Source organism: Mustela nigripes, chromosome 4 (assembly GCF_022355385.1).
Source record: "Mustela nigripes isolate SB6536 chromosome 4, MUSNIG.SB6536, whole genome shotgun sequence".
Lineage (NCBI taxonomy): Eukaryota > Metazoa > Chordata > Mammalia > Carnivora > Mustelidae > Mustela > Mustela nigripes.
The window spans coordinates 116,599,813-116,624,534 of NC_081560.1; the positions used below are offsets into that span (position 1 = coordinate 116,599,813).

Sequence of the window (24,722 nt, forward strand, 5' to 3'; positions counted from 1 at the left end):
CCCCTCATCTAGGATCTTATAATACTTCAATCCAGGCAAAGTACTTGTCAGTGGCTCTTTGCTTAACTGACTGAGCCACCCAGGCACCCCTCATCTAGGATCTTATAATACTTCAATCCAGGCAAAGTACTTGTCAGTGGCTCTTTCCTCAGAGTGCAGATGGGGTATGGATTTTAAGTTCCTAAAAGTAAAGGATTCTTTATGAAATTTTGTGTGAGAGGTCAGACTTTGACTTTGCACACCAGGACACCGCATTATTTTCTGTCTGCTTCATTCAAAGAGGTAGATTTTAGTTTTCAAATGATAAAAAGCACTCACACACCAAATGTTAACATATTCTGAAGAACATATTTTTGGCTCACTTTTAATGTCAGAGCTCTAGAAAATGGACTGTGGGGGTTTTGTTTGTTTGTTTTTTTAAACGTGTCTCCCCTAGTAAGTTTTCTTTGTTCTAACTGCCAAGTTGGTTTCAAAGAATCCTCTGGATATCTAGCAGTTAGAACAAATACTATAGATTATACAAAGAAATAACGAACTGAATTAGCTAGGTACAGTCCTTTTCATAGGAATATGACGGTTTCTTTTACAACAGAACTAAAAAAATCTCAAATAGCTTTCTGCCCCTTTTATTCGTTGATAGATCTATTTTCATCTTTTAGGAGAGTCTTTACTTCTTATAGCTAGAACTATGACTTAAAATGAAACAGCTTCTCAACAGTGTCCTAAGGTATATTTCGTACCTAATCTTAACTGGTTTTGGAAAATCCCTAAAAGCAGGCTAAACAAACCATGTAGCATTCTTGCCTCTTCCTTGAGTCTATATCATGTTGCAAAACATGCGAGGAGCAAGACTTGGTTAAACAAATTGAGGAATGCGAGAAGAGAAAATTTCTTACTTTGGGTTTACTACAATTGTTTAAATTTAGTCGGCACCAAACTCAACCATTAGATCGTAATTCCAAGGAAAACACTAAGGATGACTAAATAAGAATATGATGTTCATAGTAGGTGACCCAAGAACCCCAAACCAAAGTTAAAAGCAGCATCACTGACAACTTTCGAGAGAGCTGTGTCCAATTAAAATTGGCCGTTCTATCAACAACAGTATAATTTTGTTTTTTCCAAAAGTGATCTGACTACCCAAGAGCATCACTATTAATGATTTATGACAAACTGACATTTGACAAGCAAGCCTAAACAGAACTTTTAATTTGTCTCACTAAAAATCACCTTGGTGTTATGGAACGGGCAGGACCAAACTAGCCCATCTTGAGGTAAGACATGCTTTTTGAGACATTTGATACTCTAAATATAGTTCACCTGCTGTGAAGCATTGTGCAATTTTGCCAATGAGCTTTGAAAGAGTGGAAAGCAACGGGCTGGACAGTACCAGATATAACTGAACCACACAGTGACCCAAGGAAGCTTCTAGAAGGATGTACCTCAAAAGTAAAAAATGGAGTGACAGGCAAATCTCATTTGGGGGGATACATTTCTGTCCTATTTGAAGTTTAAAATAACAAACATTCTTTTATAATCAGAAAACAATCCCTAGATTTGGCATTGTGGGAAAGACCCCCCAAAACAAACAAACAAATAAATAAATAAAGGGTTCCTGAAAAAAGGTAAAGTTTTATAAAAACATTACAAAAATGTTATTAGACTGTCCAGTTTTGTTGTGGCTTAAAAAAAGCTTCCCATTCACAGCATACCAACTCCATCTGAAAGAAAGCAGGCTCTGCTCCTTCATTCATTGACATTGCTGGTCTGTGTTTAGCCTACAGACAAATGCTTTCTTTGAAGCATGGATTAAAGCTACCATAGTTACTGGGAGTAACAGAAGTTGTGTGCATGTACTCTGTCACTGGGCTGTTTAAAGATCATTTCCAGACTTATTTTATTACCTAAAAATCCTCTTCTTTTTTTTTCAAAGCTCTGACCGAGAATTTCTAAAAAATTCTAGATGGATTAGCAAGAAGCCAAGGGTGAAAATATAAATAAAACGAGTTTTACCTGATGTTGCACGTCAGACTCTGTTGGGCAGTTCAAAGTAATGGGATCGCATTCTTCAGCTGGGGAGGGAAAAAGACACAGGCTTGATAAGGAACAGGGTCTGCGGTGTAAGGTCTGCCACGAGGACTCAGTATTATGTGCTGCTTGGACATCTGGTGAAATCAGGAAGGCCTCAGGTCTCTGCCCTCTCTGCAGCCATGAGTCAGCTACACCCCACTGCCGGGGAGGGCACCAGCCACCGTCCCCACTCAGCCCTGAGTACTGAGTTTCAGATCCCTACTGGCACACAGAATTACTCAGCTGAGCCAGTCACATCCCCGCTAGGAAACCAGGGCCCTCCATCCTCTCGCCACCCTTACAACCTGCAGCCCCTGCTTGTTCACGCGCTCCTGAAGGCAACCCCATGTGACCCTGCATGGCTTGCAGTGTCCCCTCCCCCAGGTGAGGATAAAGGACTCATAAACTGCCGTCCATCTCATGTGTCCAGTGTCAGGTATATATGGCTGTCCACCTAACCCCGGGGCAGGGTCCTTCCCTCACCAGCCGGGTGAATGGGAGGTGGTGTGACAACTGACATCAGGAACAGCATGGCCCAAGTACTGTGGCATCCCAGCTAAGATGTCCTCATCCTCAAGGTGAAAACCATTGTTCACGGTCTGTCCCCCAGTATGATGTGTTGTTGGGGTCTGCTGATGTTTGGCAGGCGAGCTTGGAGAATTCCAGCTCGAAGCACCCTGGCTGGTCACTACTTAAGTCCCAGCTATCACAAGCTGGGCTAGAGCTCTCCGGCAGCTGTCTCCAGCCTGGTGAATACCCAGGGAGAGCCGCACCGGCACCGTGATCATACACAAAGTGCCATCCCCACTTTGGGAGTTTTGCAGAAAGCCATGAGATCACCATCCCAGGGTGAGTGAAACATGGCGCCCTGCTTGTGGCTGTTTGGGCACAAATGGTGACCCTGCTGTATCCTACACTGTGGCTTCCCTTGCTGCCAGCACATGTGCTCTCCTGACCCCCAAGGGCATCAGGATACATAACCATGGCAGCCCGTGGCCTAGGAACTGGGGGAAACGGAGAAGGAGCATTTGGCACATGGCTGTTGTCCCCATGCCATGCCCCCAGCCAGTGTGTCTGGGCTTAGCGCAGCTGCTTACAGTGTGCGGAAGGACCAATTCTGGATCACCGGCCTGCCGCACCCCACCCGATCCCTCAGCAGTGGGACCTTCCTGGAGGTGGAACCTGGCCCCAAGCAGACTGACTGGCATTCCTTGGAGGAAGAGATGGCTCCCTATGAGGTGGGCCGTCAGCCTCCCCAGCCCATCCCTATAAGCCCCCAGAAAGTCTGCACCATGAATGGCCAGAAAGTGAATGCTGGGGCTTTATGCAGATAGAAATAAAAATATTCCAAGGGAATCTGTAGAGAAAGCATAAAAGAAATGAAGAAAAGGCAGGGCTGTAGCAAACCCATTTTAGCCCATTGCCCGCTGGGCCCGTGGGCCACTTCTGCCTGTCTACAGTAAGGATCCTGACCCTCGGTTACAGGGGAAACCCACCCACGGTCCCCCAGCCACATGACGAGGAGTTGGTTGGAGCCTGACGCAAGCCCAGGGTTCCGAAACCATAAGAAAGCCACCACTACCCTGTGGCAGGCAGCTGTGGCGGACCCCAACCCCCATGGTACTGATTTGAGTCTCTGTGGAGGAGGAAGCAGAGGGTTCCCCCACCTACTTGCACCCAGAGTTTATCCAGTGACGCAAAAAGAAAAGGGGAGGGGACATGAAAGCAAGATGGAAAGAAACCTGGATACTGGGGAGGAGATAAAAGGAAAACGAAGAACTGGAAACAGAGGTCCACAGTGTGACCTGATGGCAAATCCAACGTTCACTACAATAATTCACTCAGGCAATAGATGAAAGAGGGCCGGGTGGGTGGCTCCACTGGCTGAGCATCCAATTTTCGATTTCAGCGCAGGTCATGATCTTGGGGTGGTGAGATCGAGCCCCACGTCAGGCTCCGCACCAAGCTTGGGGTCTGCTGGAGATTCTCTCTCCCTCTGCCCCCACCCCCCGCCACTGCAGGTGTGCACGTAGGTTCTGAATTAGCTTTAATATCTGCCAAAATATCTGAACTGGCCAACCCTCATGGACTTCGTCAGCACCAGGGCTCAAATTACAGTTACACCTGGAGATGCCACTAAATGTCACCATGGTGTACCCCCCATTATGGTAGGAGAGCTCCTGAAGGTAAAACAGAGGACAGGCATGCCATACCCTGACCATGAGGACTACCATGTGGCCTCAATTTTCCAGGGTCACAACACACACTGCCTTAGAGCATCTCATGGGGGCATGGCTGCTCTGACCCCATGAATTCATATTAAATCTTCCCAGTTAGTTGACAAAATGGGACCCCATAGACTTCTCAGTTCAAATAGCTACTATGGCCCAATGTAAATTAAACAGGACCTCCAGGGGCACCTGGGTGTCTCAGTGGGCCTTTGGTTCAGGTGGTGATCCCAGGGTCCTAGGATCAAGCCCCGTATCGAGCTCTCTGCTCAGCAGGGAGCCTGCTTCCCCACTCCCTCCTGCCTCTCTACCTACTTGTGATCTCTGACAAATAAATAAAATCTTAAAACAAACAAAAAACAGGACCTCCAAAGATCAAAACTTATTATATAAGACCTGAAGAGTGAAAGGCTGATTATCTCCTGCTTCTCATTTAACAGCTGAATGTGGCCTCGTCTGAAACCCGGAGGAAAATGAATGGCACCTCAAAGTGCATTACTGCAACCTTACTGCCATGGTCCCATGCATGAAAGCCCTACGCTCCATGCCCAGTGTTATTACCATTACTGACTCTATCCTATCAGCCACTAGTAAATACCTGGATATTCAGTTTTGGCTGAAATGTTCTGTCTAGTGTCTACTTGAGCAGCCTCGCAGCTGCAGTGTGCCTTCATCTACAAAGGCACCCAGTGTGTGGTGACCAGGATACCCAGGGGGTTTTCTAACAGCTTTGTTCTAGCACACGGACTTTTCAGGCAAGATCTTATCTACACCCACCCTTCTCCAGGTTCACAGTTCACATCCTCCTCTGAGGACATCCATGTGACACAGTCATCCAAACCATATAAATATCTGTAAAAGAGCTCACAGAAAGGGATCAGGACATTGCCCCCCAGGGCAGTGCACCGCTTGGTTCATTTTCTAAGAATTTTCTGGTAAACTAAGGGCTGCTTCATTTCTGACAAGGCCATTAAAGAGCTATGGGGCCTCTGAGTACCTACACATTAATACAAGTCCAACATCTTTTAGTCCTTTTGGAATTCTGGAGACAACCCGTTCCCCATTTACACACTTCACTTACTCCCATTGCCACGGTTACTTGCAGATGGGTCCACCATGAACAGGGCTCCTTCCAATACAAGTCTACAGTGAGCATTCTCAGCAACCCCTTCCCTGTCAGGTAGAAATCTCCTTCCTCGTATTCCTCCTGAAGTCTCTGGACCACCATGATACCCCTAAGCTGTCCATAGGCTTCTGATGCAAGAAACCGCCCTCCTAGGCCCTTCTCTCTCTATACCATTAGAGCAGTGATCGCTGGCTGCAGGCTGGGCTCTTCTGGAAATAGAGGCTCTCACTGACCCTGTACCTGTGAGGCTCCAGGCGCTGCTGCCCATTCTGCCTTGGGTCATGGAAGCAGCACCCTATAAGCTTGACATGGCTTCTGTGGCCTTGCTACTGAGTCGAGTCAGACTTGGACCCTCGGGCATATTCCACTCATGGGAGGGACAGTCACTCACTCTCCTCAGTCTCTCGCTGGATGCCATGGTGCCGGAAGAGGTCACTCTTCCCAGATGCCTGGGTTACCTGGGAGGTCCCCTTCAGACCAACTGAGCGAATAGCTGTGGGAAACTGTAGACACTACAGATGAGATGGCCACCACCAGACATGATGGAGCCCATGGAGACCTGTGCTTTTCAGCCCTTTCAGGATGTCCCTGATAACAGACGGGATTCAAGAGTCAGCACAGTTGGCCAGACTTCAGGCTGTCATCTCAGTGCTACATGCCCTGGCCAACAAATGGTTCCATCAGTATTATCATTATCATCATCATCATCATCATCATTATTATTATTATTATTACTACTACTACTGCTACTACTACTACTATTTAATATTATTATTTACAAACTCTTGAACCATTGCCGAAGACTTGCCCACTCTGAAGTAAAGAACCCTGGGAATCTCTTGCCTCACAGATGAACAGAATATAAATCAAGGTAACAAATGTCTTTACCTCTAGTAAGTCCACAAATATAAGGCCTTTCTAGAACACTCTCTATCCCCCTTGGAGTTCCAGACCAGGGGATAGAGAGTCCCTACTGGATAGGGACCAAGACATTGATTTCACTTCTCAGAATGCACAGTGCCTGGCTCTAAAAGGAGCCTTTGGAAGGAACTTTCATTTACTCTGTAGGCAACAGGCTACCTCAAAAGGTATAATGGGCCCCTCATAGAATTCCTGTTTTAGTTACAAAGCGCAAACAGAGCCTTTGCCTGGGGTCACTATTGCCATAAGCATTGGTTGTCTGGATTCACTCCCCTAGTACCACACCACATGGCCCATTCTCTCCTGGGCAAGTTATGCCCTGTTTTGCTATTTAGGGAGGCCCTCCTTTACCCTGTAAGTCTCAATCGTCACTAAGATTTAAATTGATGTCAAGGCACCATGGAATTAACGGGGGTTGACTTAGAACTGCAGCCCCTGCTTCTTCACGTGCTCCTGAGGGCAACCCCATGTGACCCTGCATGGTTTGCAGCATCCCCCACCTCCAAGTAAGGATAAAGGACTCATAAACTGCTGTCCATCTCATCCACCCAGTGTCAGGTATGTGTGGCTGTCCGCCTAACCCCGGGCAGGGTCCTTCCCTGTCCAGCTGGGTGAGTAAATGGCACTCCAAACACATTTCACCACAGCAGATGCCACTGGGCTCATCTGCTCATTGGACACTTTAAAATGCCTGGTGGATAGCAGACAGTGGGAATGACACATGTCTTCAAAGCTCAGCCTCCTAGAGGACAGAGCAAAGCTACGTCAGTTCTACCGTCCAAGTGTGGATTGCCAGAGAAAGTCAAAGGAACCTGAAAGGCAGGTGCCATGTTTAACACCTTCCAAAAACTTGACTTGGGGAGGAAACCTCCATTCTTAGGTTGTTTGACACAGGGGTTAACTTTGCAGCTCCCCGATTTGTGGTGAGGACAGCACCAATGCGTGGAAATCAGATTTTGGTCCCACCAGATTGGAACCTTTGTAGAATTCCACACTGTGCTCTCAACTTGAAAGTTGACAGACATAGAGAACATTATGAAAGAAAGGCTTATGCAAACTCTGAGAGTTATAAAGCTTTGAAGAAAGAATCATTTATCGGGGGCCAAGAGTTAAGACTGAATGAGAGCCTGGTTGATTGATCTCTTTCTTACATTCTTTAACATCCATTCACCTAGTAAGCGGCAGGGTGCTGGATTTGTTCAAACAAGGGGCTACGTTCACAGCCTCCCACACGATTCCAACTAAAAGACACCCCCCCTCCTTAATAGTATTATCTGAGAAATTTAAACTAAAGGTAGTTTTTCACTAAGATTCTATGTGGTATCTCTTGAAGTGAGAGCAGTAGAGATCTTGCCTTGGCCTGTGTGTCTCAAGAGACAGAGCCCAGCTTTCTGGCATCTGAACCTCCCGTGCTGGCTAACAATGCAGATTCCCAGGCTCCACACCAGACTTACTTAACTGGAATGTCGGAGGCCTCCGGAAGTCTGACATCCAACAGGCATCCCACAGAATTGAGGCACCACGGCAAAAAGTAACAGACGTGTGATTTTGGTTACGCCGGTTCTCAAAATGGCTACTATCATTAACAGTCAGCCCGGCATTTTTGTAAAAGCATGTTTTTTTTCCGGCCAATGTGAGGACAATTTGAACTTACGTACTTTTGTGAAGTGGTACCCCAAATACTCCTGTGGTCACATCCTTCCCTCTCCTTTCTGCCTTCCTCAAAGGGAAAAAAAAAAAACAAAAAACAACTGTGCAGGATGGGGGCATCTGAGTGGCTCAGTCCGTTAACCATCTGCCTTCAGCTCAGGTCATGATCCCAGGGTCCTGGGATCAAGCCCCACATCGGGCTCCTTGCTCAGTGGGGAGCCTGCTTCTCCCTCTGCCCCTCCCCACTCAGCTCGTGCTTTCTTTCTCTCTCTTTCTCTCAAATAAATAAAACCTTTAAAAAAATGGTGTAGGACGGTCACTTCTGGATTCAAATAATAATTTGGGGAAGGATGGTTGATTTGGGAGTTTATTATAATAGGAGTCCCAGTCAAGGTTGAGTGGGAGGCCATGAACTTATGGAATGAGCTCAGGACCAGGACACAGCAAATCATGCAGGCAGGAGGGGTGTTTGGCTTCCTTTTAGAACAGGGAAGCCTATTAACAAAATGCTTCAATCTATGAGAGGAAAGATCATATATAATATAGCATATTGGCTTATGAGTTTTAGGGCAAGTATTTTTACTTCTGAATTATTTTAGTGAATTCCTTCATATTTGTTTTTCTCCTCGCTTTTTCAAATTGAACCACTACTTCTACATTTAATTGACAAATTGCTCTAAAACATCCCCCCAGGTATCATCTATGTTTGAGTTCAAATGCCTCAAATTTAGCAACAGAATTAGTCCACTTTACCTCTCTTTAACTTAAATTCACCACAAAATTTTTTGAATAAAAGATAAAAAATAAATTTTATCTTCTTTTAGATAAAAAGAAGATAAAATCTTGATTACTTTATAATGTATTTATGTGCAGTAATTTCCCCTCACTGGGAGTAGTGGTTCAAAAATGAGAATTTTTTCCCAAACACACTTTCTCTCAAATTGTGAAGAGTCACATTTCCTTCAAAACACTTAAGCCAGCAGTTTCTACAAGATATCAGGAGATCTTTGATATAAAATAAGCCCCACTCATGTCGCAAACTGTGCAATCTCAACCTTTTTAATGGTTGTGTAATATTCTAACACACATACACACACTCACACTCACACCCCACCCCACATCTTTTCATCCATTTATCTGTCCGTGGACACTCAGGTTGCTTCCAAAGCTTGGCTGTTGCAAATAATGGTGCTATAAACATAAGAGTGGATATATTTTTTTGAATAAGCATTTTTGTTTTATTTGGGTAAATACCCAGTAGTGGAATTACTGGAGTATATGATAATTCTATTTTTAATTTTTTAAAAAAGATTTTATTTATTTATATGACAGAGAAAGAGATCACAAATAGGCAGAGAGGCAGGCAGAGACTGAGGGGGAAGCAGGCTCCTGGCTGAGCAGAGAGCCCGATGCTGGGCTCGATCCCAGGACCCTGAGATCATGACCTGAGCCAAAGGCAGAGGCTTAATCCACTGAGCCACCCAAATGCCCCTATTTTTAATTTTTTTAAGGATGCTCCATGCTGTTTTGCACTATGCCCTACACCTGAAATTAATGTAACATTATGTGTCAACAATACTCAAAGAAAAAACCTTAATAAAATGAACCTCACTCTTACATTAGTACTGAGTTTAGTGCCAGCAGACTCTCCCAGAATAGCTCTCAGAAAAGAGGCCTGACAGAATGAACCCCTGAAATCTATAAAATCAGGGGAGGCGGAAGCTACCCATTTGTTCTTGATAAGAAAACAAGTTTAGCAGCATGTTTCATCTCAAAAACAGGCTGGTCATTGGAGCTGCATTAGACTTCACTGTTGATTTATGGTGAAAGCAGCTAATTCAGAGCCCCTCTATTCAGGACCGTGTGAAGAATGGTTTTATACTGCCCATGGAGACAGCAGGAATATACTAGAAGCGTCATATTTTGTGAAACACGGTTAGTCTGCTTAAAAAAATAAATTTTGAAGACTTTTTAACCATATGGAAACTACTGAAGCTAATTACAGGTAAATCCTCTGTTAAAGAAGGCAGGACCCCCTAAAATTCACTTAAACGTTAGAGTCCAAGTTTGGACTTAATTAGATTATATTTGCTTTTGAACCTATACTTTGTTTCTGCACTGATTCATATGGGTTCTTCACCTAAAAACATTTATGATAAAAAATTACCATAATATGGACATTGGGGAGGGTATGTGCTATGGTGAGTGCTGTGAAGTGTGTAAAACTGGTGATTCACACACCTATACCCCAGGGGCTAATAATACATTATATGTTTATAAAAGAAATTACCATAAATGTTTAATGGTGATATTGGTCCCGTTAGTAGGTTTTTAAAAATACTAGCAAATATCAGGTCATAGATGATATTATTATTATTATTAAAAGATTTTATTTATTTATTTGACAGAGACAGAGACAGCACGCAAGCAGGAGGAGCAGCAGAGGCAGAGAGAGAAGCAGATTCCCCACTGAGCAGGGAGCCCGATGCAGGGCTTGATCCCAGGACCCTGGGATCATAACCTGAGCCAAAGGCAAATAATTAGCTGAATGAGCTACCCAGGCATCCCAAGTCATAGATATTATTGAATGCAAATGTTGAAGTTTTTAAAAAAGATTTGATTCATTTATTTATTTATTGAGAGAGAGGGAGCATGCATGTGTGTGTGTGTGAGTGAGTGGCAGGCAGGGCAGAGGGAGAGAGAATCTCAAAGAGACATCGTGCTGAGCAGAGCCTGACACAGGGGCTCGACCCCATGACCCTGAGATCATGACCAGAGCTGAAACCAAGAGTCAGACGTTTAACCATCTGACCTACCCAGGCGCCCTTAGAGTAAGTTTATAAACTTCCAGACATTATGTATAAGACGATGTATTTCTTTAGAGATAAGAGGTCATGTGCTTGGGGCGCCTGGGTGGCTCAGTGGGTTGGGCCTCTGCCTTCAGCTCAGGTCACGGTCTTGGGGTCCTGGAATCGAGCCCCGAGTCAGTCTCTCTGCTCAGCAGGGAGCCTGCTTCCCCTTCTCTCTGCCTGCCTCTCTGCCTACTTGTGATCTCTCTTTCTGTCAAATAAATAACTAAAATCTTAAAAAAAAAAGAAGTCACATGCTTAGTTAGACAGTTCTCCATGAATCAGGATAGAAGATCTAGTCACATTTCCCATAAACATGGTTTTCACTGTCATGTTACTTGTAAAATCTTCACCAGTTTAATTAAGGTTTTGTGAGTCTCAAATTCCAGGAAAAACCCAGTCTTCTTTTTTTCCCCCCTCCAAAACAGGAAATCACTTTGAAGGGTGTTAAAAAAGATCTTTTAGACAGATCAAACCGTGACATTGCATTTTCAGAGTCACTGCAGCTCAGCGGTTGTCTCAAGCAGTACCGTTCTTGCTATGGCACTGGGAAAGCATCCTCAAGCCTGAGTTTGCACATTTCCTTCTCCCGATTTCCCTCCACCATCTGGCTCGCCTGTGTCAGTACCATTCTGGACTCATTTCATTGGATTCTCCTTAGCATCCTGGGAGGAGAGGAGAACACTGTCCTTCCTGCCCTGAGACCCTGAGAGGTGCAGCCACCATTCTAATGGCGCTTAGAGTCCAGCTAGTGGTCTGGCTACAGATTGGTTCTCTTGTCTATCTGCCTCCCTGGTGGACATACCAAATCCTTGAGCTTCTTAGGTTAAAGTGAGGTCTGCCTCCCAGCCACTCAGGTATGCATTTACAAGTTCCTGGGCCTGGCCCCACACCTGCCACATGGTGATTTCAAAGCCACTGAGCCCAGAATCTGGATTTTCAACAGCTCCCCCCACGCCCTCAATAATTCTTCACTGCACACTGAAGTCAAAGCCATACCACCTGAGACTGCCTCCCACATCCCTGGTCGCCTGGTTTGTGTCTTCTACCTTCTGGCTGAACTGGAGAATCGAATCATGGACTGGAGGATCGGAACACTTAGAAAATCACTCACCACTAGGGGAAGGGGAGCTTACCACAAGCCTCCCCGAATACAGCCGGGATTTGGATTCTGCCACTCCCGGGACATGCACAGACAACAAAAGGAATGAACGCTGGAGGTTTAATTTCTGGGTGTAAGGAGAAGAGTCTGGCCAGTAAGGACTGGAGGGAGGGGAACCTTCGCAGAACCCTGGACCTAACCCCAAGTGGACCCTGGCAAGGAGCTCCCTCCTCACCTTCCAGTTGGGTGACCCTACGGCTACCCGGTCACAAGGACTGCCAGGAAGACCCACAGCGGCAGGTGCTGGGAAGTCCCACCTTTTCAGGAAGCTGGGGGCCCCTGCCATCTCTGAAGCTGCTCAGATCAGATTGTCCCTCACCCCGTCCACCCCTTCTCTCAGGCCTGTCAGCAGAGTACAAGGTAAAGACTCAAGAGGGCAACCAGATGACCCCACAACAGATTGCCCCACAGAAGAAATTACGAGAGGCTGAGCCTGGCCATGTCTACACCATGGATAAACCATTGGTCTGCGAATTACAAAAGATAGGTTTTTTGGATTTGTTTTTGTTCTGTTTTGCTTTGGGGCCTGACAAGCATCCTTTGCCCCTCTGTCTAGTAACAGAGGCCTCTTTCCTGTGGTTTGGGTAGAATAACTCCATGCCCTTCCCCACCCAACCTCAAGGTGCAAACCTGACCCACGTCCTCCATCCTCCTAAGGGCAACAACGGAGTCACGGATGGCCATGTGACCCAAACTCCCCATATGACAGCCATCCCTAGAAATTGGGCACTAGGGGAAAGGCACACCCTTGCTCTGCCATCTCGATGGGCACCGTGTACAGCCGGAGGTGTTGGTGACCATGCTTCCGGCCACGAAGGGAAAGCCTGCCCCAAAATGAAGCCAACACAGATGAAGACAGAGAGATGAGATGAGAGACACACAGAGACTGAGCCTGAGAGCATCCTTCAAATTTGCACCTTGCAGTATCCAAAGAGCCTAAGCCAGTATGTCCCGTCCCTTTTTAAAATGAGCTTGGGTTAGGTTTCTGTCATTTGCAACACAGAGCGCTGGCTCTCTTCATTTTATGCATCATAAAAACGCCACAGGGATTTAATGTATAATTTGTAATGAAATAATTTGTAGATTTTAATAAGAAAAGCCATGCCCTAGAGAGTCAACAAGTCAAAAGCTAAACTGTCAGTATGTTTCTGTTTAACAACTTTAAGGAATGAGAGATGACTTTCACTAGTGCTTTGTTCAAGACATTAAAATAATCACAAGTTCAAGTAGTTATATTAAGTGTACATACCTTTAGGGAGTCCCGTATCTTGAATGGGATATTTGTCTGACTGTGGAAACCAACAAAAGAAGAGAGTTATTTTTAAACCCCATAGTTCAGTTATAAGAGTAAAGTGAAAAGAAATCTTTGTTTGGGCAAAGTCATAATTTTAGTTTAAAGCCTTGCAAGTTTCTAGCCATGGATTTATCAACAGGCCTGACCCATTGTTCGTTTTTATCCTGGGTCTATAAAAATGAAATCAAGGTTGACAAGAAGTTAATGTTGGAACATGAGACAGAATAAGGCTTCCAAACTGCTTCGGCTCTGACCGCTAAACCACACTTCCTCTCTTTTCTGCTGGGCTATTCCCCCCCACCCATTTCCTGTAGTTTAAAATTGAGGAGCATTTGTTATCATGAATTATGGGGATAGACCCATTTCTTGTCCCCATTTCTGTGGCATTCCTTTGGCTCAACAAGCCCGTGGGCCAGGCTGTATCTCATTCATGTAGGGCTGCGTCCTGGAGTGGGTAGGACAGGATTGAAAAGCCAACCAGCCTACCGACCGCACAAAGGTCTACAAAGATCTACTCATTGCGCACAATTGTACACAGTTGCTCAGTGCACTGGCTGGCGGCAGTACCATGGGAGGGAATTCAAAATATCAAAGGCTCTTGCAATCACATATTTCTTTCCTGGTACCTCCATGCAGGTATTCTGGAAACTTTGACTTCCGATTAAACAATGTGGTCATTCTCCGATGACTTCCATGAGCAGAGTGGGAAGTGCCCAGTCTCCCTATCCTGTCCCTAACCCCTGCACAGCTCCCATTCCCCATCTGGGCCTTTGGATCCATGCCTCCAGCCTTTAAAAAAAAAAAAAAAAAAGGCTGCACCTTCCAACTTGCCTGTAGGTCTCACACATGTCTTCCTCTGACAGAAGAGAAAAACAAACAAATGTGGAACCAAGGATTTTGTTTTAAAACTCTTTCCTTGCAGTTTCTTTGGAGCTGAACAGTGAAGTTTCAGAACCTCTAGAAGCCTTGAAATCCTCTTCCACAGAAGAAATCAATCAATCAGTCATCAGTCACGGAGAACTTAAAGTCAAATTCTCCCTGAGACTAGATTCTTCTAGATAGTCTGGTCCCTGGAGCACAGAAAACACACCTGTATGGTAACACTTATCAGGCTGTTTTTAAAGTATGGACTTGCCTATTTCCTCAGATAGGCTCGTAAGTTTTTTTTTTTTTTTTTTTTTTTTAAGAAAAAGGAACTATGATCTTTGCAGCCCCGCATTTTGACTCAGTGTTAAATAAACATCTACCAGAAGTCTGTGTGAGGGAACCCACAGGCTGGAGCAAACGCAGGTTTCCTGGAGAGACTGACATTTGAGCTTGGTGTGCAGAATGCCCAAGAACTCGGGTGACCAAGAGGAAGGAGCATGGTGGTCACAGGTGGTGGGCCCAGGGGAGCAAGTCCAGGTGGTATGAAGTGTGACAAGTGTAGAAGCAGAGAGGCACACTGGAGGGAGACAGGGGATCCACCTTTGCTTTGTGTCTGGCACTGAATATGGGAAGACATTCAACACAGTCTTGCAGGAACTCACACAAGTAAACAATTCCAGCACAGTGTGATTAAAAAGTAGGGGTTAGGCTGTAGAGAAAGGAGCCTCCCAAGGCCCCAGGGTGAAGCAAAGAGAGCGTTGCCTGGGAGGAAGCACACGAGTTCCTTAGTTGAGGAAGCTGGGAGATTTTCCTCACTGCATGGAACAATGTTAGTATCCCTGGAAGGTGAGAAGGTGAGAAGGTGTGGGGTGTTTCAGGCGCAGCAAAGACCTACACACGACTGGCTCATTGGGAGGGCTGCTGAGATGAGGTCATGGAGGACCTCAGCTGCCAAGAAGAGGCGCACAGATTTCATCCCAGGAGCCCCTGGAATGTTCTGGGCTGACATGCATCTCCCCTGCTAAAATGTGCTGAAGTCCTAACCCTGAGTACCTCTACCTGGGACCTCATTTGAAAATAGGGTAGCTAGACATCTACAGACTTAGATAGAGGACCAGTGAGGATGAGATCCCACTGGGGTAAGGGAGCCTCAATTCAACAGGACTGCTCTCCTTACAAGAGAAGAGATACAGAGATGGCCACCCACAGGGAGAATCCCACCACGGGGCAAGGAAGCAAGGACACTGGAGGGATGCAGCTGAGAACCACTAGGGGTTGCTGACCACCACACATGAGAAAGGATTCTTCCCCACAGTTTTGGAGGGACAAGAAGGGCCCTGCCCTTTCCAACCTACAGACATGGGGAGCACTTAGTCACCCACTGTGTGGTCTTCTGTTGTGGCAGCTCCAGCAAACCGACCTAGGGAAGGTTTGGGGAAATCACTGTGCCCCGGGACGGAGAAGTGAATGGAGGTGGAGATGGCTGTGACCCCAGGCGGGAAGAGAGCAGGAGTCCAAGAGCAGTGCGGGTCGGGCGCTGGGTCAGGGACTGGAAGGACAAACTGAGGGCACCTTCTAGCAGCCAAAGGCCCTCGTTCAGGACCACAGCACAGGGCTGGCCCACGCTCTGTCAGAGGATGTTTTCCTCTTGATTTCCACTGCGTGTCCAGCTTTGTCTCCAACGCTGCCCCCAAAGAACTATACAGCGGGGACTCAAGGCTTAAGGACAAACCCCTCAAGACACTGAGGTAACTCATGAATCACCAAAGACTTCAGGACATTTCATCAAATTATATTGTCTAATGATATTGATGTGTGTCTTTTACATCATTCTAACTACACTGATCAGGATCTTTCATGGGCTGCACAGTTCTTCTCCTCCAAACACTCTTTTTTTTTTCTTAAAGGAGTGTGTCACCCCCTATATGCACAATAACACATGTAATGTTAGCAGAGGCATGGATTTGGTCATAACCAAGAGTCAGTACCACACAGGAGAGCAGAGCTCCCGTCTGCGTGACTTTTTATGAATCTGTGAACTTTCATCGCTTCATCTGTACAATGGGGTGACTGTCCTTCCATCTCACTGATTACTTGGGGGATGAAGTATGTGAAGTCCTTGGTAAGCCGTAAGCAGCAGACACACCACAGCGTGGTTCTGGGAAGGCAGGGCAGGGACCGGAAGCCAGCTACTGGGTCTGCATCCCACCTGGGCTGCTTCCAATGTGGGCAACTTACCCCAACCCCCGAGTCTCAGTTGTTCATGTGTGAAATGGGCAGTGCTTACCTTACAGGGTTATTGCAGGGAATAAATGCAGTAACATAAGTGAATCAAACATCTGTGCCTGCTGGCCCCCAGTAACTGTATACTAGTCCTGCTTTTGCCTTCCATCTCACACTAAATATTTTGAACTTTGAAGAAGGGGAAGTTAAACAGAGGACTGACAAGTATTAAAAATAGACAAGAATACAAAGACCTGATATAATCTAAGAAGATCACAAGAACAGAATCCAATACCATTTTTAGCCCCGAGAAACCCAAACTTCATTACATCACAGAGAACACCACGATAAAGAAGTTTATCTTGGGAAAACCTGACTTTGGGGTTTCTGATCTTCATGTAAATACTGAGCAATAAAAACATAACAAAGGGAAAAAAGAAATAACATGAGTTGTCATTACTGATGTAAAGATTGTAACCTACCGGGTTAAAGGACAACGTGCTAGGGTCTGTGTCTTCCACTGGCTCCTTTGCCATCTGATCTGTAAAAAACAAAACAAAACAAAAAAAATGGAGATTATTTTAATGTAAGAGCACAGATGTGTCCTTTGAGAATTGTCTTCCCATCAATGCAAGCTACCTTAGTCACTGGAAAAAAACAGGAAGGAATGGGGTCAGATAGCACCAAGAAAGAGATTAAGACAAACTTTTCTTAAAAAAAACAAAAACAACAACAACAACAACAAAACCCCACATCGTAAGACAGCTCACTTGTAGAGATCTACAGACACTCGGAGTTCTACATAACTACGGATATGCAGACGTACCCATGACTCTTTGGTATAATTTTTTAAAAAGATTTTATTTATTTATTTATTTGACAGACAGAGATCACAAGTAGGCAGAGAGGCAGGCAGAGAGACAGGGAAGCAGATTCCCTGCTGAGCAGAGAACCCAATGCAGGGATCCCAGGACCCTGGGATCATGACCTGAGCCGAAGGCAGAGGCTTTAACCCACCGAGCCACCCAGGCACCCCTCTTTGGTATAATTTGATTATAACTTTAAGCAGGAATGACATGATCCAGATGTCTTCTTTTCTCCATGTATCCCACTCCTCTGTAATTTTTTAAAAATCATTTTAAAATATTAAGCTTCTGGCTGTGGTTTAGGTAAATTAATAAAGTCAGCAATCTCCTGGGATTATCATCAAACAAAAAGTGATTTTTCACTTCCCAAAATTTTGCTTCTTATTTATCACTTGTTGCATTTAAGAAACCAAATGAGGAAAAACAGAAAAAGGTATAAGTCTTGGTTGAGGCCACCACTAGATCTGAAGAATTTGTTCAAAGTAGAAAAGAGCTCACACTCCAAGTCACCTGACCAGACATCTTCCAGAAAACTATGTTAATGAAGAACCAAATCCGTTTGAGTGGAGTCCTCTAGATTTGTGCAGTGCACAACCTACAAAACCCTAAGTGTAAGCCTTAAATCAGCCAAGAGTCAACTTAAGCTAAATTAAGTAAACACTGTGGACGAGGCACCAGGCCCAGGAAATGCCTTTGGGGATCCAAACGAGCACATCAAGACGATTTATTGATATATTCATTTACGTTTGTTCTCCCTCACTGTCTCCTTTCTAGAATGTGTCTGGGCTTTCCACAGGTCTCTGCCTGGCAGGTGTTGAAAATGCCCAGAGGAAAATGTGTGTGAAGTGTGAAGGGAACATCTGTTTGTTTTATGACAGTCTCGTCACTAGGGAGATTAAACGAAGTGGCCCAGAGGAGTGAGGATGAATGGAGAAATCTCGAAATCTCTAATAGATGGAAGTTCTGATGGGAAGGGGACAATGAATTTAGGCTTCTCATTTTCTGAGTCATGGCCACAAAGCCAAAGGGCAATTGGGAAAAGAAACAGGTTCGTGACCAGTCAGGGAGGCACCTTCAGGACCTTTGAATCATGTTTGCTGGAGCCTCTGATGGGGATCAGACCCTGAAGGAAGTTCTTCCAGGTGCATCATTGCCAAGTTCGCTCACCGACCCAGACCCAGGTGGTGCCTGACGTGCTCTGCCTGACCCTGTTCATCCTCGTGGTTCGAACTCAGTCACCTTTGTTTTCGAGGCCCAGATGGCTGTGTACCGAAGAGATCATTTGGAAGAGGGCTCACCCTGGTTATTTGATACTGGTCTGGAAGGAGGAAGTTGTTGTAAAGGATTTCTGAGAGCTCTTGGAGCTGCATGGTATAATATTATTAAGTCTGAAGTCAAATCATTTGGAAGCATTAAAATGTTTATTTTTACAGGCCCCAGGAAACAGCAGGCAGGGCTCTGATATCAGATGGGAGGAGAGGCACAGGAAGGGCCGAACTAGAAAGGGGGACCATGGGAGCTCAGGCTGGGGCTGCACAGGGACCTTCTTCTAGCTCTCAGCTGGAGCTCTGCTGTCCTGGGAGGTCCTTTCCTCCCAAAGCCACCTGTCTCTCCTGGACTGGGGACTCCAAGCAAGGCACAGGCCACCCCAAATTAGCTGGCAACTAACCAACAAGGATCTCACTGATGGTAGCAAGAATGATGTTTAACTTATATGCACATCTTCTGGACAGTTCTCGAAATGCGTGAGAAAGGCCCAGGGTAAACTCATGCAGTGGCCCTTGGAGAGGGCACCCAGCCTCACTCCAGGAGACCACAGCTGAGATCCAGCTAGGCAGGTTGTGCAGTCATTTGTTTCTCTGGGGCTCCTGTCCCTAATCTGTAATATTCAGGGGTAAATAGCCTCCATGTGTCCTTCCAGCTTTAAAAGTCAGTGAATGGTGAAAAGCGGGGGTCGCAGGGTCAAAAGAGCATCTTCAGGCTAACGTCACTATGACATGGGAAGCCGAGGTCCACAGCATCTTCATCTGAAATTCCGCTAGAGCTCCCATTTACCTAGTGCTCAGCCTGTGTCTGTTTTCCACTACTGTCAGGGTTCTAGGAGTTCATGCACTGCCCACCACTGACAGTAGGGGCATCTCTCTGTCCAGATTTTCCCTTTACATAAGGAGGTCGGTTACAGGAGATTAGGGCCCACACTAACGACCTCATTGTAATGTGATTGCATCTGTAAGGACTCTAGTTCCAAATAAGGTCACGTTCTGTGGTACCAGAGATAAGGACAGCAGCAAGGTTTCTGGGGGAAATGCAGGTCAGCTCTTAACAGTCCACTCTCTGGCCCCCCAAATTCGTGTCCTTCCCATGTGCAAAATACCTTCACCCAATGCCCCCTAAAGAACTAATCATTCCAGCATCAACTCTAAATCTGAAATCTCATCTGTCCTCCTGCACTCGAAGACCCAGATCTCACCCAGAGCATGGGACCTGAGGACTGCATCCAGAAGCCACAATCTCCTGGTAAAGCTGTCCAACAGCTGTGCGGTCCTGACATCACCCTCATTAGTCCCAGCAGCCGAGGGCCTACAGTTCCCAGAGACAGTTTCTCTGAGGAAGTTCAAAGACCACCTCAGAGGGCGTTCTTTGGGAGAGAATGAAGAGGGAAGGGGGTCAGAACCTCCTGCCATTCCCAGGGCACCCAGAGCCCAGAGAATGAGGCCTTGGGTGCTTTCTAGTGACAGATTCAAGGCAATTCTTCGACTTTGGGACTTCAGAGTTAACTTAGTTTTCATTTGTGATTATTACTCTTGTGTGGGGGCCATAGCTTTTCTTTTGACCTATGGCTGTTTTCACTCCCGGTTCTGAAGAAGCCCCTAAATCCTAACCCTGTTGAGGACTCTGAAAGCTCTCAGAGAAGCAGTGCTGGGGGACAGTGTGGACGCATGGTTTGGTTTCTCCTCTGGCCTGATTCTGTGGCAGCCCCGCTCTGTCCTCCTCAGACTTCAGAGCAATAGCTGAACAAGTGGAGAAAGGACCAGGGGGTCAGGAAGGTGGCCACCGAAGAGTGACTTCTCTGGAGGGTGGCTGAGCTAGCGAGTGATCGTGTTAGTCCAGCTCTGCCTGCAGTCGGGATGGAGCTGAACAGGGGCCAGGGAAGGGGAGGAGGAGCAGAGAGCGGGGACAAAGGGACCAAAGAGGAGATTCAGACGAAGGGAAGTAATGGGGAGGAAAGAGAAGAAACTCTAGAAGACAGGCATGTAAGAAAGGAAAAGGGATGAAGTGGGCATTGGGAAAGGGCACCACCAGGGAAGGAGAGAGGGGAAGGGAAGAGGGAGGGAGGGAGGAAAGGGGAAAGGGAGAAGGGAGGAGTCAGCACGCCAGGGCTCCCCCTGCATCTGAAGAAGAGGTGGCTGGTCCGGCTTGTCAAGCAGGGTGCTCACTCTTTGGTCCCAGTTTCTGCTCCCAGTGCTACTGGGCTTTGCAAGGAAGGCAGGCTGTCCCCTGGGACCCACTGGAGCCCACAGGAGGGTGGGAGAGGTAAGATGCCACCGGGTCCTGTCCTGAGCTGCTCCCAGCCGCCAGCCTCACCACATGGTGCAAGAGGGACCCCAGAACAAAGGAAGGACACAGGCCCGCATGTCTGCCGGTGGCCCTGGGCACTTAGCTCATCGCAGTGAACCACACCGCCTCCTCCACCCAGGCTTTCAAAGCCTCTTTCTTCGTTCCTGGCTTTCACATCTGTATGAATGTGAGCCGGATCTAACTCACCTCCGAGAGACAATTCTGACTCACCCCGTATCAGATTTTTTTAGTGGCCATGATAGAGTAAGATAGCAACGCTCCAAGGAAGGGACAATTTTCCTCCCACGTGACCTCAACAAACTTATACATTTTCTTAGCAAAAAATCTGGTCTCCTTTCATTAAGCTCATAACGTGGTCTAACAGTATACATGTGCCTTCGTTAGATGCGATCCAATACAGAGGTCTTTTAAAAAAAATTTTACAAGGTAAAGTCAGTGAACACATCTAACTTGACGAATACGTCTCTAAAATGTCAATCCAGGCAAAGCTTTTTCTGCCTACAGTTTGAAGCCTACGTGGGGATATTTTTAAAAATGCTTTCAGTTACTCAGTGAGGCTCTTAGAAGCCAGCCAGGGCTTACTACGTGCCAGGCACTGTGTCAGGTGTTGGAGCTAAACAGACGGAGAGCTTGGAGGCAGGCTGGGGAGGGACATCCGTGACACAACCACAGCTAGAAACCGAGGCCAGTGCTAGAAAAGAGAGAGCAGGCTGCATGGAGAGTGTGTACCATGGGGCTTGTGAGCTCACGAATAAGTGGGAGTAACTGGAGTGGGGAGACGGGGGAGAGAAAGAGGGTCTTCCCATCAATGGGAATCACCTGTGCTTGGAGGCAGGCGCCATGAGGGGTCTCCACAGGAAGAGGGAGGCAGCATGGATGAAGGGCAGAGAGACGGGGCAGAAGAGGCATCAGTCGGTTGGTGGGGTAGGAAGAGACGGATGGGAGGATTATGGATGCCTTTGGAGGACTGAGAATTTGTTAGAAGATCAGTGCAGATTTCTATGGAGACAAATGCCAGGAACTGATAGGTCTTTGAAAGGTCACTATGGCTGCCTTTTGGCAAAGGGGTTGGTAAAAGGCACGTGCAGGTGTGAACACACCAGGTGGGAGGTGAGTGCAGGAAATCAGGTGAGGGAGCATGGGAACTTGGTCGGGGGTATATAAGGGAAAATGGCCTTTAAGGAGTTCCACAAATTGGCAGGGTTGTGGCTTCATTAGAGCTCAGGAAGGGGTAGGTGGGTGTGTCCCAAAGGTTACAGAAATTACATGAGAAAGGGAAGTCATTTTAGATCTTTTTTTTTTTTTTTTAAACTAGAGGAACTCTCACCTTATTGATAGAATTCCAGAGTGGGAACGGATGGACATGAATGTGTTCTTCGACATCTTTGCAAGTGACGAGGAGACCTTGACCTTAGAAGGCCTCGACCCTCTTTGTAGCCAAAAAGATTTCACCTACAGATTTGGGTTCTCCCTTTTAAAGTCAAGGAGACAGTCCTTCCAAAGGACAGCTCCTATCATTCTACCCTCTCATCATGCCTCACGTGCTGGGATCTCCAAGACCATTGGTACCAGGTTGTGATTATCCACTTTGGCGGGGCTGGGCTGGCCAAGACCACCACCACAGGAAATCTAGAGCCTGTAGTGCTATTAATAACATCATCTAAGACTGTATTTGCTGCCCTGGTGGCCTCTTCCCACCATGACTCATTGAAGCTTTTTACATGTTGTATCCATTAAGCTATAGTTCCCAAGGCTCATCTTTTCTGGTGCCATTAATTTTTAAGTAACCAGGCAAACCTTAAACTTGGCCCCCTTCATTGGATCCCCGTGCCCCCACAATCTCTTTGAATGCCTTTCACCATGATCCTTGAATAAGATCTGAGACCACTGCTGGTACCTAACACTTCTTGGCACCTTGTCTGTTAGGTTCTTAGAAGAGGAGGTGGCTACGGAGGTGAGTGGGGATGGGAGTGGGAGGATTTTTCCCTTCACTTCCCTTTTTGTCTTTTCAAATAATGGGTTTTGAGGGGGAGGGAAAGGTTAACCAGACAATTTATTTTTCACCTCCCATAGATAAAATGTTTACCATTCCCCAATGGGAGAATTTAGATCTTTCTTTTGAATCTCCAGGAAAATCTCCCAAACCCACCCACCACCATGCGGATTCAGCCATCTTCTGATTCACCTCCAGACTGTCTCCTCCTAACTGCTCAAGCCACAGATTGAGGGCATAATGTTCAAGGCCCAAGCAATTAAGTGGGGAACACGTTCATCTAAGCAATTGCATGCAGCTCTATATCTGCGTACAGGGCGTCTCTCCCAAGCCTTTCCAACCTCCCCAAAACAAGAAAAAGCCCCAGCGATCTGGGGTATATATCATTCATTCATTCCTGTGTTCAACACTCATGGCGGATCCCCACCAAGACTGTGGGAGACCAAGGACGGGAGAAATCCTGGAAGCTGAAGTCTGAGGAGGGTTTCAAATTCAAGTCAGAGATGAAACATCTGGACTCCGTCCTCAGGTACACGCAGTATTCTGAACTGAGGCTAGAATCAGAGACCATTCTAATGAAAGGCCTCTACAGGTGGGCTCCGACTTGGTTTTGTGTATATTCGTTCATGAAATAGCTCTGCGGGTCAACATGCGGAACAAAACCATTTAATAAAAGTGAAAATGAGGAGAGGAAAGGGACGCGAGAAGGCATGTTAGTGGGGAGAGAGGAAGAGCCAAGGCGGAAAAACCGAGAATCCCTCCCTGCGCTCCTTGCTGCCAGGGAGGTCTGAGGGACTAGTTTCCACCTGGGATCCCAAGTCCAGAACAAAAGCGTTCGGCCACGGCGCGGGACGAGGGAAGGGGGGGTCCTCGACACGCGCGCGTGGGGGTGCCGAAGGATGGCGGCTAGCGCGCCCGCTGGCTGGGGGCACCTCGCGCGGCAACGTCCCAGGCCCGACCCCATGCGGACCCGGGTGCGGCGCGGCGTCCGGGGTGGTCGCGGTGCCCCGGGGGTCGCGGGAGGCTGGGCCCCGACACCCCCGCGAGCTCGCGGCCCGCGCTTCCCGCTCCAGGTGAGGGCGCGGCGCGGTGTCACTTTACCTGCGCGCAGAGGGTGGTCCGGAGAAGCCATGGGGCGGGGAGGGGCAGCCGGCCGCTGGAGCGGGCCGGCGCTGCCTTGGGGGCTGGGCTGGAGCGCGGGAGCGCACAGGCGGCGAGTCCGGAGGGTCCTGCAGTCCCGATTTCGCCGCAGCACAGCACCGCGGCGCTGCGCGCCCCTCCTGCGCCAGCCCCTCCACCTCCTCCCAGACTCTCCACCGCGTCCTCCGCGAGCTCACTTCCTGCTTCGGCAATTAGCAAAGCCCCTTCTCCGCGCCGCCCCCGCCCTCCTCCCTCCAGAGGCGCGGGCCCAGGCCGGGGCGCGGGGCGGAGCCCGGGGTGGGGGGGCTCCGAGCGTCGCCAGCGCCGGCGCTGGGCGGCCTCCTATCCTGGCGCCCAGGCTCGCCAAGCGGGTGTCCGCGTGCGGCCTGGCTGCGAAATGATCATCAGCCCTAAACCCCGGCTGCACTCTCGGGGCACTTTGCTGGCTTCCTAATCGCGCCCGAAGCCGGGAACCAGCTTTTCCAGCACAGGCGTGGGCTGAGATGCCTGCCCATCTATTTAAGCAGTCTCCTCATCTTAAGGCAGGGTCTGCCATTGCCTGATGCCACACGCGAATAACTTCGATCTGGATGGGTTTTTTTGTTTGTTTGTTTTGTTTTTTTTTTGGTCATTGGTTATTACATGACCTCCAGGGTAGGTGCTCCACAAAGGGAGTGAAAAGAGGACGCCTGATATATACGCATAAGGCCATTCTAGAAAAATAGCTTGGGGTTCTCTCGGAAACGCGGAATTG

General features: G+C 47.3%; 1 protein-coding gene across 1 annotated transcript in view; it reads right to left on the reverse strand.

Moving 5' to 3' along the window:
* The window catches only part of EDARADD (EDAR associated via death domain), a 57,269-nt gene extending 32,993 nt beyond the window's left edge, over positions 1-24,276 (reverse strand). The window contains exons 1-4 of the mRNA XM_059397387.1: positions 23,930-24,276; positions 16,873-16,931; positions 13,256-13,295; positions 2,014-2,072 (exon numbers count right to left, since the gene is read on the reverse strand). Coding sequence (XP_059253370.1) covers positions 2,014-2,072; positions 13,256-13,295; positions 16,873-16,931; positions 23,930-23,960 — 189 coding nt within the window. The 5' untranslated portion in view covers positions 23,961-24,276. The remainder of the gene's footprint in view (positions 1-2,013; positions 2,073-13,255; positions 13,296-16,872; positions 16,932-23,929) is intronic.
* Positions 24,277-24,722: the final 446 nt, after the last annotated feature.